General features: G+C 47.2%; 1 protein-coding gene across 1 annotated transcript in view; it reads left to right on the forward strand.

Moving 5' to 3' along the window:
* Positions 1 to 15,928, forward strand: part of LOC116986076 (piezo-type mechanosensitive ion channel component 2-like) — a 131,103-nt gene that overhangs the window by 108,037 nt on the left and 7,138 nt on the right. Inside the window, exons 41-46 of the mRNA XM_033041257.1 lie at positions 889 to 1,047; positions 4,517 to 4,664; positions 8,276 to 8,464; positions 9,266 to 9,358; positions 12,887 to 13,056; positions 14,126 to 14,239. Coding sequence (XP_032897148.1) covers positions 889 to 1,047; positions 4,517 to 4,664; positions 8,276 to 8,464; positions 9,266 to 9,358; positions 12,887 to 13,056; positions 14,126 to 14,239 — 873 coding nt within the window. The remainder of the gene's footprint in view (positions 1 to 888; positions 1,048 to 4,516; positions 4,665 to 8,275; positions 8,465 to 9,265; positions 9,359 to 12,886; positions 13,057 to 14,125; positions 14,240 to 15,928) is intronic.

Below are 15,928 nucleotides of genomic sequence, written 5' to 3' on the forward strand. Positions count from 1 at the left end.
TTAGGCAGCATCTCTGGAGAGAAGGACTCGCCCATTCCTTCTTTGTGTCTATCTTTTGTATTTTGTATCTTTCTTTGGTGTATAACCAGCATCTACAGTTCCTACACATTTCCTGAACAATGTGGTGTGTGGGAGGAAGATTCACCAGCAGTGGGCGGAGAGGGGGTTCCCACCATTTAGGCCCAACATTGTTGAAGAAAGAGCACTGATAACACCCAGCTCCACTTCCCCGTCACCTCTCTCGGCCAGTCCACTGTCTCTGAACTGCAGACAGCAAGAGTGACCTTGTCACTGGGTCTACCTCCTCTGCACTGGCTCAGGGTGGCAGCTCCATCACCTTCCCAAGGGTAATTGGGATGGCCACCAAATGCCAGCTCTTGTCAAAATGAACACATTTAAAAAAAATAAACAAAAAATTTTTTTTTTAATAAAAAGGGCGGCACAGTGGCACAGTGGTACAGTTGCACAGTTGCTGTCTCACAGCGCCAGAGATCCGGGTTCGATCCTGACTATGGGTGCTGTCTGTACGGAGTTTGTACGTTCTCCCTGTGACCCCGTGGGTTTACTCCGAGATCTTCGGTTTCCTCCCACACTCCAAAGACGTACAGGTTTGTAGATTAATTGGCTTGGGTTTGTATATTTGGTGTAAGTGTAAATTGTCCCTAGTGTGTGTGTAGGATAGTGTTACTGTGCGGGATTCGCTGGTCGGCACAGACACGGTGGGCCGAAGGGCCTGTTTCCACACTGTATCTCTAAACTAATCTAAACAGAAGTATCTCAACTCCACACCAATGCGCGCTCTGTCATTGACTCTCCCTGGCAACTGGCTGAATCTTATGCGTCATCATATCAGATTTTCTAAAAAGTCTTTCTCCTTTCTATTTGCAGACGATTTAACCAAAATCAAATCGCCCAGCTTTGGTATTTTGTGAAGTGCGTTTACTTTGGTCTGTCAGCGTACCAAATCAAATGTGGCTACCCGAACAGAGTACTGGGCAATTTCCTGACCAAGAGCTACAACTATTTCAACCTCTTCCTCTTTCAGGGGTAAGTGAAGTCCAGAGCCATGCGGGGCCAGAATGAACAAGATGTCCTCTGGGGGACTGAAGCATCACCGTGCCTGACCGCACAGTAACTGACTGCTCTGATTTGCAAAGTAGTGGTGGCGTGTTGGGAAATTGGGGCCACAAGTCTTGTTAATTCTACCCTGGCACCACACTCTCCCTCCATTACATAGTAGAGGACCCATCAGCACTCTGCAGAAGTAGAACTCAATGAGTCAATACCAAGCATTCGCATCCTTTTCATTACATCTTTGTGAATCACTTGTCCTTGTGTTATTTTGGCAAGTGACGTGGTCTCAGGATGTGAATGTCGCTGGCAAGGCGGGTGCTTTTGACTATTCCTTGCTGTCCTCCTTTACTGCAGTGGTCAACTCTGGTAATTCTGGAGTCCCACACGATTGTCTTCCCTAAAGAGCATTGGTGAACACTTGGAGTTTGATGATCGGAATGTAAGGCAGACAGTGGCAGATACACAGCAAACAAAACTGTCTACATGTGGTTCTGCTGTAACACGATAGTTGTGTTCCTAAGAAACCTCATGCTATTGAAAAAAATAATAATCAGTAATACTAGGTAAACAGAGTATGATGATGAAAAACCAAAATAAAGTCCATTGTAGATTATAGTTGCTGAGGCAACTATATATAGTGTTGTGCAGTGTTCCCAGTCCCTGATTGTTGCAGGGAAGAAGCTGTTCTTGAACCCAGAGGTCCCAGTTCTCAGCTGCTGTATTTTCTTTGCAATGGTAGGAATGAGATGAGCGTGGGGCCTGGGTGTTGTGGATCTTTGAGGCTATCTGCCAATATCCCATCACTGGTGGGGAGGTCAGTGCCTGTAATGGATTGGGTAGTGTCTAGCACTTACTGCCGCCTCCTTTGTTCCCAGCAGTTCAAGTAACCGAACCAGGCGGTGATGAAACCAGTCGGTATTGTCTATAGAAGTTCGATAGTATTTTCGGTGACATACCAAATCTCCTCGGTCTCCCAAAGGAGCAGAGGTGTTGATTAGCTTTCTTTGTGATTGCAGCAATGTGCTGGGCCCAGCACAGATCTTCAGAGATATATACGCCTAGGAACTTGAAGTGGTTGGACTCTCTTGACCCCTGTCTCACTGGTAAAGATAGGCTCATGGATCCTTGGCTTCTCCTTTGTAAAGTTAACAATCAGGTCCTCAGTCGTGCACTGCAGTAATGCTGGGCCTCTACTCACTGTAGATTAGAAGGATGAAGGGTCCCCTCATTGAAACTTACTAAATAGTGAAATGCCTGGAAAGAGTGGCTGTAGAGAGGATGTTTCCACTAGTGGGATAGTCTAGGACTAGAGGTTATAGAATAAAAGGATGTTCCTTTAGGAAGGCGATGAGGTGGAATTTCTTTAGTCCTCTGGTGAATCTGTGGAATTCATTGCCACAGAAGGCTGTGGAGGCCGTCAATGGATATTTTTAAGGCAGATATAGATAGTCTTGATTAGTACAAGTGTCAGAGGTTATGGGGGGGAAGGCAGGAAAATGGGGAGAGATAGATCAGTCATGACTGAATGGCGGATTAGACTTGATGGGCCGAATGGTCTAATTCTACTATCACTTATGATCTTATGAACTAACATTGAGAGCAAGATTGGTGTTCAGGCACCATTCATTTGGAATAGCCTTCTCCCTCCTGTACTCTGACTCATTGGCACCTGTCATTCATCCAGCAATGGTGGTATCGTTGGCAAATGTAAAGATGGCATTGGAGCTGCACAGTCATGGGTAGAGAGAAGGTGGAGTAGGGTACTGAGAACACGATCTTGAGGTGTCCAATGTTGATAGTCACAGAGAAAATGTTGTTGCTAATTCACACTGATAGTGTTCTGGGGACAAGGAAGTCAAGGATCCAATTGCACAGGGACAAGCAGAGACACAGTCTGAGTCTGACGATAAGTTCAGAGGATATGATGGTGTTGAATGCCATGGTCGATGAAAGATAGTTTAACGAGATTTCAGACTTGTAATAACAAAGGTACTTTTCCCTGCAGGGTTTTTTAACAACACAGATTTTTTTAATAGCTGTATTTATTTTTGTTACTGCGAACTAAAAATTACTAAAGACCGAATGTTACATATTTTAATAGAGTGTGATTTCACAAGTGTCAGTAGAAGCAATTGCTTGTCGATTGTACTTTGTTCTATGTTCTAATCTCAATCGCCTCCACGGTGAAAGTAGCAGCTGTGTTCTTGAAAGACAATGGTATCTGATTACTGTGGGTTGGTCATATGGAAGCAGTTTTTCCTCCCCTGGACTGTTTTTTCCCCGACAGCTTTTTTTCTGCTTGTCAATTTACAAAGTAACTTTTAAATGATTCCGTAGTTCATGATTGAAATTACATGACAATCAATTTGACTCGTGTAACGCCAATGGCATTCCCTTATTCACCCAGTGTTATAGCAGAACTACCTGTACTTAAGCAGGAGAGGAAATAAAACTTAATAGAAACTGCAACTTCTCCAGATAAAAGCCAAGGTATTTTTACCCAAGAGAAATACAGTGAGTAAAGGATATTCAGACAAATGATTAGGCATAATGGCAATTTTAATCACATACAGCAGTGTGATCAATAAACATGAATTTGAACTATTTTGTTGTCAAGTCTGGCTTCTAGATTGATTTACCCTGTACGATCAGCACACATCTAGAACGTGCAAATCCCACAGCAGATATATTGATTGTGTCGATGAAGATTATGTTGCCAGATTGCACAGAAATTCAGGGACTGCTCACAAAAAGACAGATCATATGGAATAGTCGTACAGAGTGACAAATTCGTGTTGCATGGCCCAAACACAGAAATTAAAGCCATGTTCCTTCAACATGGAAGGATGCTGATAGATTTGGTCACTCATCAAACGCGCTCTGGCATCAGCCCTTCACCTGGAGTTGTGAAGGTGAGCCACAGACGTTGCACTTTGTGTAATAATGGTCTAAAATACTCCTCGGCTCGTGTGGGTTCTGGGCTCAAAAAGCCCAAGCTAGGAAGGGCAGCGGGAAATCACAACGCTGTCCATGTACAATCTAGGTTCAGCTATAAAGGTGGCAGTGGGTCTACATTGTTACAGAAACCCCAAAACAGTGTTGTAACACCTCAGTAGCACGTGGGTCATATCTGTGGGAGGGAGAAACAGAGCTAACGGAGCCATAACCTGTTGAGGACTTCCAGTAACATTGTTCTTTCCAATTTCATAGTCTATTTCTTTGTTTTTGCTTTTTAAATAAAACACGGTTCATTTTGAATGCCAGACTAGGCCATAATGGTGAGGGACGTGTTCTAATTATTTCAGTCCATTTGTGGTGTGCAAGCCAAGGGGACTGTGCTGAATGAAGACATGACTGTCCCTCCTACATTTGGGCATCTCCGATCCCCGCTACCTTAGGCCAGGGTCCCTGCATTGACCACTTTTTCGGGATGGTTTTGCAGGTTTCGCATGGTACCCTTTCTGATGGAGCTGAGAGCGGTGATGGACTGGGTTTGGACGGACACCACACTCAGCATCTCCAGCTGGATATGCGTGGAGGACATTTATGCCAATATTTTCATCCTGAAATGCTGGAATGAGTCAGAGAAGGTAAGTGCAGGCTGTGTCCCCTATCGGTTTTCCCCCCTTCATGTTGGATGTGTTTGGAAGGCTTTACAATGCAGCCTGGGTAAGCTGACATTTTTGTAATCCTCATTAAAACATGTAGCAGGACAACAATAGTTAAGGATTCAAGATTCAAGAGATTTTATTGTCATGTGTCCCAGATAGGACAATGAAATTCTTGCTTTGCTTCAGCACAACAGAATATAGTAGGCATGATTACAGAACAGATCAGTGTGTCCATATACCATTGAATATATATATACACACAAATAAATAAACAGATAAAGTGCATTGGGCTATTAATGTTCAGAGTTTTGTTTGAGTTGAGTTTAATAGCTTGAAGACTGTGGGGAAGTAGCTATTCCTGAACCTGGATTTGCAGATTTCAGGCTCCTGTACCTTCTACCTGAAGGTAGCGGGGAGATGAGTGTGTGGCCAGGATGGTGTGGGTCCTGATGATGCTGCCAGCCTTTTTGAGGCAGCGACTGTGGTAGATCCCCTCGATGGTAGGGAGGTCAGAGCCGATGATGGACTGGGCAGTGTTTACTACTTTCTGTAGTCTTTTCCGCTCCTGGGCGCTCAAGTTGCCGAACCAAGCCATGATGCAACCGGTCAGCATGCTCTCTACTGTGCACCTGTAGAAGTTAGAGAGAGTCCTCCTTGACAAACCGACTCTCCGTAATCTTCTCAGGAAGTAGAGGCGCTGATGTGCTTTCTTTATAATTGCATCAGTGTTCTCGGACCCGGAGAGATCTTCAGAGATGTGCATGCCCAGGAATTTGAAGCTCTTGACCCTTTCCACCATTGACCCATTGATATAAACGGGACTGAGTCCCCACCCTACCCACTCCAAAGTCAACAATCAGGTCCTTGCTTTTGCTGGTGTTGAGGGCCAGGTTATTGTGCTGGCACCATTTGGTCAGTCGGTCGATCTCTCCATCTCACAACAGTGGCATTAAACCAGGGTAGACACAAAAACGCTGGAGTAACTCAGTGGGACAGGCAGCATCTCTGGATGGAAGGAATGGGTAACGTTTCGAGTTGAGACCCTTTTTCAGACTGTCTGAAGAAGGGTCTCGACCCAAAATATCATTCATTTCTACTCTCCAGAGATGCTGCCTGTCCCACTGAGTTACTCCAGCATTTTGTGTCTATCTGTGGTTTAAACCAGCATCTGCAGTTTCTTCCTACGCATTAAACCATGACTACAAGAACAAGTTGGATATTCTGCGACGGGTGACTCACTTTGTGGCATTTCCAAGCAGTTCGACCATCACGCTCGGTCTGTGATGGACTACTGTCCACATTACTGTCCAGAGTGTTTATTCCCCCCATCACTGTGATGTGTACAATCTGCGGTGACAATCCAAGACTCCTCCAGCAATGCCTCCCAAACTCTCAACCTCTGCCACCTGGAAGGACCAGGGCAGCCGCAGGCTCCTCTCTATCTGAACTTGGACAATATTCCTTCACTGTTGCTGGCACTTCATGTAGGAACTCCCTTCACGAGTGGGGCTGCAGTGCTTCAGCAGGAAACTACAGTCGATCCTGTCACCAACACCCAAATCCCCAAAACTGAATACATTTTTTTTTAAGTTCAGGATCCCTTTACACAGTAGTTTCCTGTGTTCTAACCTCAGGATGGAAATCCAAGGCATGCTATTTTGACCTTTAAGTCCACACCATATCCACTGTCTGCCTCTGTCTTCCCAGCTTCTCTCCGCCTTATTCTATTTGTACCAAGTTTCTTTTCAATTCTCGCAGCAGCAATAAAATCAGAATGTAGAAAATCATGTTTCATTAGTATGCAGTGAGTTTAGGTTAGCCTGATGTGTGTTTAGAATTAGATTAACCTGTTGAAAGACTTTCAATGCCATTAGTTGTCTGACTCACAATGGGGGAAATGGTGCTTGTGTCCCGAACCCTCTGCTTCCTCTGTGAAACTGCACATCCCATTCACAGAGGCACTGTGCCTGATGTTAGCCCAAGCTGCCCCATTACAATGGTGGGACACTGGATCTTTAATCAGTCTGAAGAAGGGTCTCAACCCGAAACGTCACCCATTCCTTCTCTCCAGAGATGCTGCCTGCCCCGCTGAGTTACTCCAGCATTTTGTGTCTATCTTCGATTTATACCAGGAGTTCTGCAGTTCCTTCCTGCACACTGGATCTTTAAGACCAGGCAGGTATATAATAAGATAAACACAAAGTGCCGGTGTAACTTATTTATAGATGTTTCGGTCGAGACCCATCTTCATAGTCGACCCCGAAAGGCCATGTGTTCCTTTTCTCCAGAGATGCTGCCTGACCCGCTGAGTTGCTCCAGCATTTTTGTGTCCATCTTTGGTGTAAACCAGCGTCTGCAGTTCCTTCCTACACAGGAGTAAAATAAGATTCTGATGTCCCGTCCCCTCCCCCCCCCCCCCCCCCCCCCCCCCCAATCACTGTTGACTGAGTGCATGAGCTTTACATTAACCCCTCCTATCTCCTGCTTCTATGATTCCCGTGCTGGATTACAGGCACAGTAGCATAAGATGCAGGCAGTGGCGGACTGGGTCTAAAAATATTGGTTGCCAGGAGACAAAGTGGGCCCACTTCATCAGGGGCCCACTTGCCATCGGGCAAGCTGACACCCTGGCCAGTCCGCCACTGGATGCAGGTCAGTGTGTCAGTTGGGTGACAAGGGGACAGAGAGCTTCAGTTATACAGAGACCTTGGGTAAACTGGGTTTACGTTCAAGGTTTCAAGGTCAGTTTATTGTCACATGTGGCAATTAAGGTACAGTGAAATTCAGATTACCATGCAGCCATACTAAAAAAAAAGCAACAGGCCACACAACTACATAAAATTTAACATAAACATCCATCACAGCGGATTCCACACATTCCTCACTGTGATGGAAGGGAATAAAATACAATCACCTTCCTCTTTAGTCTCCCGCGGTGGGGGCAGTCGAACCATCCACAGCCGGTGGTCGAAGCCCCCTGTCGGGGCAAGCGAAACTCCCACGTCAGGGTGGTCGATAGCTCCTGCAGCTTGGAGTTCCCCGATATTGTCCAAGTTCTACCAGTGGCCGCGGGCTCCGCGATGTTAAAGTCTCACAGGCTCCCCGCGATGGAGCTCCCGGTCGATCTCCAGCAGAGGCCGCCAATTCCACGATGTTAGGCCGCAGTGCGGGCGGAGATACGATACGGAAAAAGTTGCATCTCCGGCGAGGTAAGAGATTAGAAAAGGTTTCCCCCAACTTTCCCCTTCCCCCCCCCCCCCCCCCCCCCCCCCCCCCCCACCACACAAAACAAGCTGAAGAATACTAAAACACATACATGGAACATGTACAAAACAGATACAAAGAAGGAAAGGACAGACAGACAGACTGTTGGCGAGGCAGCCATTGCTGGCACCACCCGGTGGATAGTTCACTGGGGCAACGGTGACTGAGGGGTGACTTGATAGAGGTATGTGAAATGATGAGAGGCGCAGATAGTCACAACCTTTTCCCACGCTAGGGAAATCAAAAACACAAGGGTTATGGTTTAGAGTGGGAGGAAGGAGTTTTAAAGGGGAGCTCCCTGCTAACTATGTCCGTGTTCCCCTCAGAGGTACCCTCAGGCAGTCGGCCAGAAGAAGAACATGTTGGTGAAGTACGGGATGGGGGGTCTCATCATCACTTTGCTGATCTGCATCGTGTGGTTCCCGCTGCTCTTCATGTCCCTGGTTAAATCAGTGGGTGGAGTGACCAGCCAACCCCTGGATGTCTCCATCAAGATCAGCATCGGCGGATACGAGGTGAGCGCTGACCGAGCAAAAATAACTTTGGCCGTCATTGAGGGAGAAGAGAACACGTTCACAGCGAACCTTTCTCAGCTGCACAACACACCAATTCAATGAAACACCGAGATAAGTGTTACAGGTTAGAAGCACGGCAACCAGTGTGGCACAGCGTTCTGAAGCCAAATGGGAGTTAGAGGATCCCTTTTGTGGTTTAGTTTAGTGGTCAAGCTTGAAGGAGATCAACATGCAGCAACAGGCTAATAACACTTTGCAAGGACGACGTTTCCTGCGCCACGCTGTATGTTCACCAGATCACAGCGAGGCTCGAATGATAAAGAAATTTAACACATTTACTTTCTGACAATTGGTGTTCAACTTTCAGCAGATAGAGGGCGTTATTTATCACTTAAAATAAGGCAACACCTCTGGACAAGTGTCAGAAAATAACATTGAGCATAAAATAACAATGCTTTTCTTTGACTTTAAAATATATTCTCAGCTTTACTTTCAAATCTCTCCACATTCCACTCATAAGGTCTTATGGAGTAGGAGTAGAATTTGGCCATTTGGCCCATCAAGTCTACTCAACCATTCAATCTTGACTGATCTATCTCTCCCTCCTAACCCCATTCCCCTTTTATCCCCACAGCCCCTGGTGATGTGCAGCTTGTAACATCTCCATGTGGTTTGCAGTCATAGTCTGTTTGAGAGCACTGGGGTACGGGGAGGATCATGACTAATTGTATGTGGGGGTGGGGGTTGGTGGAAGTTGTTGTCACAAGATGGTGGTTGTAAAACGATGTTTTCTTGTCGCAGCCTCTGTTCACGATGAGCGCGCAGCAGCAGAACCTCAAGCCGTTCTCCACCGCTGCCTATAACCATCTGACCAGTCAATACAGCCTGTACCCGGTGAGTGCCACGCTGGGGGCCTGGACCCCATTGGGAACGGTACAGCACGGAGAAGGTGCTTGGACAATTAACAGGGTGGAGGAGTAACCTCTGGAGGCAGCAGCATGGGGAGTGGACAGCATCCTTTCATCATCCTTTGTTCCAGGCACTGTTATTGTATCCCATCGTCTAGTAAGAGCTGAGGCTGATAAACTAGAACGTACAGACCATCCCGTCTAGGAATAGTGAATGGGGAAGATGTTAGAAAATGCCAAACATAGTGTACCGACTTATAATGCAAATAACAAGGTTGCTGCAGTAAATCCTTTGTTGAAGGCAGGCAACAATCGATTAATAACATTAGCTCGCACAACTGTTAGACGTCTCCAATGGGTTCCAGAACTAATTGCAGATCCTCTATGATCAGATTTTACATATTCATGCAACATTTTGTCATATATCTTTAATTGTACAATCATCATTTATGTGCTCTTATTACCCATCTATTCACAACATTTTCTAGTCTAAATCCGTAGGATTCCCCACCTTCATTGCCTGACTCTCACCACACTCTCTTGTTGGGCTTCCCATCAAACCTTTCCACTGCTGTCCCTTTAAGGGAAGAAGGTCCTGACATCTGGCCTTCCCTCTCATAGTTTCCAGTGCTCACACCTCGGCTATAAGTGTTCCCAGCCTCTTGCAGTGCACTGTGTCCACATTGAGTTGGACCAACATCAGTCCAGGTTCCACACAACTTTGTTGAGGGTGTCCAGAATATATCCTCCAGGAATCCATCTCAGTCTGATCTCAATTCTGCCCAATCTGGAATTCCATCGAGCGCCCCATTCACTCACCAATCTCGTCTGCCAATTATGCCCATGTTGTTACAATTCCTCACAAAGGGCTTCTTTTTCTCTGTCTCATCTGTGGATACTTCAGCTGCACAGCTGCCGGCTTCACCCTGGTGGAGCGAGCAGCTGCCTCCACTCATCCGAACAAATGGCAGACTCCTCTCCCAAAACTGCTTTCATCGGAGTGCTGCAAGAGCTTCCATTGGTGCAACAGAGTACGATCACAGCTCCTTCCGTGCCTTGCTGGTCACGCACTGCTCCTCACTCCAGGATACCTTGCCCTTTCTGCACCTCTGGCTGTAACATTGCCTGCCCCCCAGTGGTGGCCTCTGGAGATGCATCTTCCATGGGCCACATGGCTGCAGAACTTCCTTCACCGGCTGCCCTGCTGAACTGCAAACCTATGCGGCTCTTTCTGTGCCACAGTCCAACGGTCAACTCTGCACATCTCTTGCTTAAGGGCCTGTCCCACTTTCCCGAGCTGCTCACAAGTTCTCCCAAGTTTTCCCCTTGATTCAAACTTGGAGAATGTTCGTAACGGGTCCGTAGGAGTCCGTAGATATATCGTAGCGGCTCGTTATGTCAGCATAAAATGTTGCAATTTTTCTCCTCCCGACTGTCTTTTTACTCTTGGACATTTTTTGTCATGCTGGAAAAAACGTCCCGACTTACCTGATGCCCCGAGTACCTACGGCTGGCATAACGAGCCGCTACGATATATTTACGGCCTCCTATGGACCTGTTACGAACATTCTCCGAGTTTGAATCAAGGGGAAAACTCGGGAGAATTCGTGAGCAGCTCGGGAAAGTGGGACAGGCCCTTTAATCTTCCCTTCATATCCTGGCAGGTGTAATCAACTTTGCTGTTACCTGTTCCATCTACACCTGCACGGTGTGGATGATCAACCTGTCTGATCTCAACTCAACCCTGGGCTCACCTCAAGCTGTCACCAGGCAGTCTCTGTGGCCCACAGCCACTACGGTCATTGCCTCTACGCTTTCTCACCTCCTCTTGTAAACACACTCGTGTTTGTTGCATTGTTGCTTCATCTGGGCTTCATACTCTTCACCAGAAGGGTCACCACAATACGCCATCTTGACTGCTGCTGGTGTGTCACTGCCCATCTCTTCCCTGCTGCTCCTACATCTGTGGAGGAAGCCCCCCTCTCCGAACTTGCACTTTCAACCACCTTCTGTGTACATGGACCAAGTACCATTGATTTTGGCCGTAGGAAGTGACCCAGGTTATGTGGTGTCTCTGAGCTCCTCAAGCCCATCTGAACAGTGGACCATGGGGGGGGGGGGGGGGGGGGAGGAGAGAAGGGATAGGGCAGTGCTCCCCCACAGCTGAATCTCTTCACCTGCCTCATACTGCCCCTCAGTCCAAGCGACTGAATCAAGTCAATTGCTGGGATCTACATCCTGGGACATCGGTACGACAGCTAGTTGAAACTACCTGGTCAACCAGTGTGCATCTCGCCCATAACCTCCAGACTCCTTCAACATTTGCCATGATATCCTTGGCAGGCTGCACCCACGTAACCAGCCTGCAAGCCTTCCCACCCGTAACATTCACTTGGACAAGTGTTCTACCGCTACAGGTCAACAAGCCCCTTGGGCTGGTTCCTTCCCGCACCATGGAGTCGTATCCTGGGCAAAACCCTCCTCATTGTCATCACTATACTGGTGACGCCTCTCCTCAAGTCTCAGCTGAATTGTTTCATTTACCAGCCCACACTCGACCATCGCACTGTGCTTTATCTAGAACGATCAGCGTATTGTGCCCGACAACAGCATTACCAGCCGTCTCTTCTGCCTTGCACATTCTGAACTTGTAATGCTCATTTATCTCTGAAGGCACTCGGTTACTAAGTTCTTTCAAAGCCTCTACTGTGGTCTGATTCGGGACCTCATCCATGGCGTTCACTGCTGGTAGGCTGGCCAATGGCTCATGTTTTCCAACCCAACCCACAGGGATAGTGTTTCTTTCCTCCATTCATGTACAGTGCATTTCTTTGTGTAGAAAGGAACTGCAGATGCTTATTTAAATCGAATATAGACACAAAATGTTGGAGTAACTCAGCGGGACAGGCATTGTTTAGTGAAGGCAGACAATACTCAGCTAGCAGCATTGTTCGACACAACTGAGCATCAAACACCACACACGTCGGGCATGTTCTTCAAAGTGCACACACCATAACTCACAAGGTCAAGTAAGCTTTTGTGTAGAACAGTCTGTTTAATAAAAAAGAGCCAAATTATTTCTGAGTAGTGATAGTGCCATGTTGACGTGAAACAGATGATCAGGGTAGAGAGGGGCTTTCAAATGGTCTTCAGAAGAGCTACAGGAAGTTTATGTAGAAAAATCAGACAAGGTTGTTGTGTGAATTAGGAACCTGTGAGTGCTGATACACAGATGTTTTTCACACTTAGTGCTTTTTATTACAGTTTAACCCAGGGTCGTGTTTGGCCAGTTATTAATTTGGTTATCATACTTTGCTTATCCTCAAATGTGGGAAATTGTGATTATAAAGTTACTGGTGATAGGAAAATTGGCTAAGTTGAAGATTAAGATGATCTCAACGCGATGTGAAGCTAACAGAATGATGACAGCTGGTGTTCAGGGCAGTGTGGGTGGAATGAAGGTGGCAGGAGTCAGTTATTGAGCACGTTGTATCACTCTTTCTCGTTTCTCTAGTCTGCTATGCAGTTTTTAGTGAACTACAGGCCAGAAGACATAATAGTGGCTCACATGAAGAGTGATGCCAACCTGCTGTGGAACATCAGTCCGGCCAGTCTCCGGGCCATGAAGGAGGAAATAATCAACTCGTCACAGGTTCATGTCCACCTGCATTGGACCATCCTGAGGTGAGCAGCAGCTGGTAGTGGTGGGGAAATGTCCACCCACTGGCACTGGCACTGGCTGGCAACGGCACTGGCACCGACACCGGCAATGGCACCGGCACTGGCACCGGCACGGGCACTGGCACTGGCACTTGCTGGCACTGGCACTGGCACCGGCACTGGCACCGGCACTGGCACCGGCACGGGCACTGGCACTGGCACTGGCACCGGCACTGGCACCGGCACGGGCACTGGCACTGGCACTTGCTGGCACTGGCGCAGTCTGCTGCCAACTAAACCCAAACAAGCAAAATGAGGGGACGGAGAAGTGAAGAATCCGGCTCCAGCATTCTCCCATCTTAAATAAGAGCACTGTTGGCCCAAGCCACTGTTACATAGTGTGGCGTTAGCAGCTTTCACAGTGTTGCTGCAAAAAAAAAAATCTCATTCGCCAGAGCTGGAGCTATAGGCAAGACATCCCCTATCCAAGATAGTAACCCTACTTAAACAAGTGTCTGGTATCAATAATGTAAAGTAAATCATCGAGCACAGAAACTCAACTTCAGCTCAACTTGTCCATGCTGACCTAGATGCCCCATCTAAACTAGTCCAATTTTCCTGAATTTGGTCTGTAACCTTTTAAACATTTCCTATCCATGTACACACTACCCTCTGAGTGGATTGATCAAGGTCTGACTATGTGGTCCACTTATAACTGGACAGTGTAGAGGGAGTTTCACTCTGTAGCTCACCCCTACCGTACCAGCCCTGTGAATATTTGTTGAGAAGGGCAGAGGATCTATCACTGTTTCTGTATTTCACCTGCTAGACATTTATGAGGCAGTTGTAATCTATATCCCATCCACCCAGTGGCAATGGAAGGGTATCTCCTGCATCACATGCGTTTGCAGAAGGCAGGATTTGCGGTTGTTTATTTTGCATCTTGCGTTTCTCTTGTGGGCGCTGGGGTTTTTCACGTGTCTGTTCCGACTGTGGAACTGCTCGCCTGAGGGAGCCTGCCTCACAAATCTGTTCCGATTGCCGTTGCTCTGCTGGGTCAGGTGCCTGATTCCTGTGCCTCGTGTTCCTGCAGGAATTCTTCTCTCTTGCTGAACCCAGAGACCTTTGGCAAACACACTGTGCTCTGCACAGGCAAGAAAGTCAGAATGGAGTTGATTCAGCTGTTGGAGGGAGTCCATAAGAAGGTGTAAGTTACAAATGTGCTGCTTTCATTGTTAAAACATTTGAACATTGTTCCCATCTCCAACAGAATCATTTCACTGAGACTAATTGTGTGCTAACTTCCCTTCTGTGCTGATTCCATCTAATTCCTTACTCTCTGTCTCAGTCACTTCCACAACCCATCTCCCCTTCACTCACTCCCCATCTCTTGCCCTGTCTTCCTTCATCACTCTTGCCTCATTTCTTGTCTCTGTCTCACTTTCTTACTGCTCACAAAACTCTTAAAAATCTAAACTGTTTAATTCCTGATAATTAAAAATTTAATCCAGGGGTACGTGCAAATTTCCAAATTAGTTCCAAAATAGTATCATCGGCAAGAACCAATTGTCATTTTTTTTAAACTAGTGTCTTGCATCCTGGAACTGCTTGGGCTTTGGTGCTGGGAAACAGGAAATGGAGAGGGTATTCTGGATCCATGAAGAGATGGTCATCAGGGGGAACAGAGAGGTTTCGAAAGTGGAGAGTTGGGCGTACAAGTAATTAGAAAATCTAACTGGATGTTATGATTAAAATGCACAAAGCGTTGGAGTAAGTCAGCAGGTCAAGCAGCATCTCTGGAGAACATGACTAGGTGATGTTTCAGGTCAGGACCCTGCTTCAGACTGTTGTTGTGGGTGGAGGGAAGATGAAAGATGGACGGGGGGGGGGGGGGGGGGCAGGACAAACCTGGCAAATAATAGGTGGATACAGGTGAGGGGGGGGGAGTTGATAGCCAGATATTTGGAAAAAGGCCAGAGAGGAAAAGAGAAGGTGCGAGACAGAAGGATTGTAGAGTTGCGAATTGTGAAGCCCGAGGAAGGAATGTAGCTGGAGGGGAGGGGGAAGGGGAGAAATAGGAGAGAGGGGGAGGGAAAAACATGTGACCCCACCGGTCATATCTTCCCACCCCCACCCCTTTCCGTCTTCTGCAGAGACTGTTCTCTCCGCAACTCCTTCCCACCCAAAGCCACCGCCTCCCCAGGTACTTTTCCCTGGAACCACAAATGTAACACAACCCCATACACCCTCCCTTACATCCATCCAGATACCCCAGCAGGCCTTCCAGGTTCACATGCACCTCCTCTAACCTCGTCTACTGAATCCGGTGTTACTCCTGCATATCGGCGAGACTAACCGTAGAATCGGCGACCGTTTCACTGGACACTTGCACTCGATCCACCAAGGCCTACTGGTTGCTAACCATTTTAACTCCTCTTCCCATTCCAATACTGACCTTTCTATCCTGGGCCTCCTCCAAGGCCACATGCAAACTGGAGGAACAGCACCTCATATTCCGCCTAGAAAGCTTATAACCCAACAGTAATAGCGTTGAATTGTTCTTTTTTTAATGTAACGAGCAAACTCACCACTCCTGCCTCCCCTCCACTCTCCCCTGTGCCCCACCTGGACACACCTATTTATTCGCTCCCTCTACACCTGCATTCCTTCCTCTGGCTTCACAATTCATACCTCTTCAATCCTTTTGTCTCGCACCTTCTGTCCTTTCATCTCTGGCCTTTGTCCTCCCATCTACCTGTCAATAAACCACCCTGACCGCATCCACCTATTACTTGCCAGGTCTTGTCCTGCCCTTCCTCTCTTCCAGTTTTCTCACCCCCCCCCCCCCCCCCCCCACCCCCACAATCAGCCCAAAGAACGGTCCTGATTCAAAACA

The sequence above is a fragment of the Amblyraja radiata genome, chromosome 23 (genome assembly GCF_010909765.2).
Source record: "Amblyraja radiata isolate CabotCenter1 chromosome 23, sAmbRad1.1.pri, whole genome shotgun sequence".
NCBI classification, from domain to species: domain Eukaryota; kingdom Metazoa; phylum Chordata; class Chondrichthyes; order Rajiformes; family Rajidae; genus Amblyraja; species Amblyraja radiata.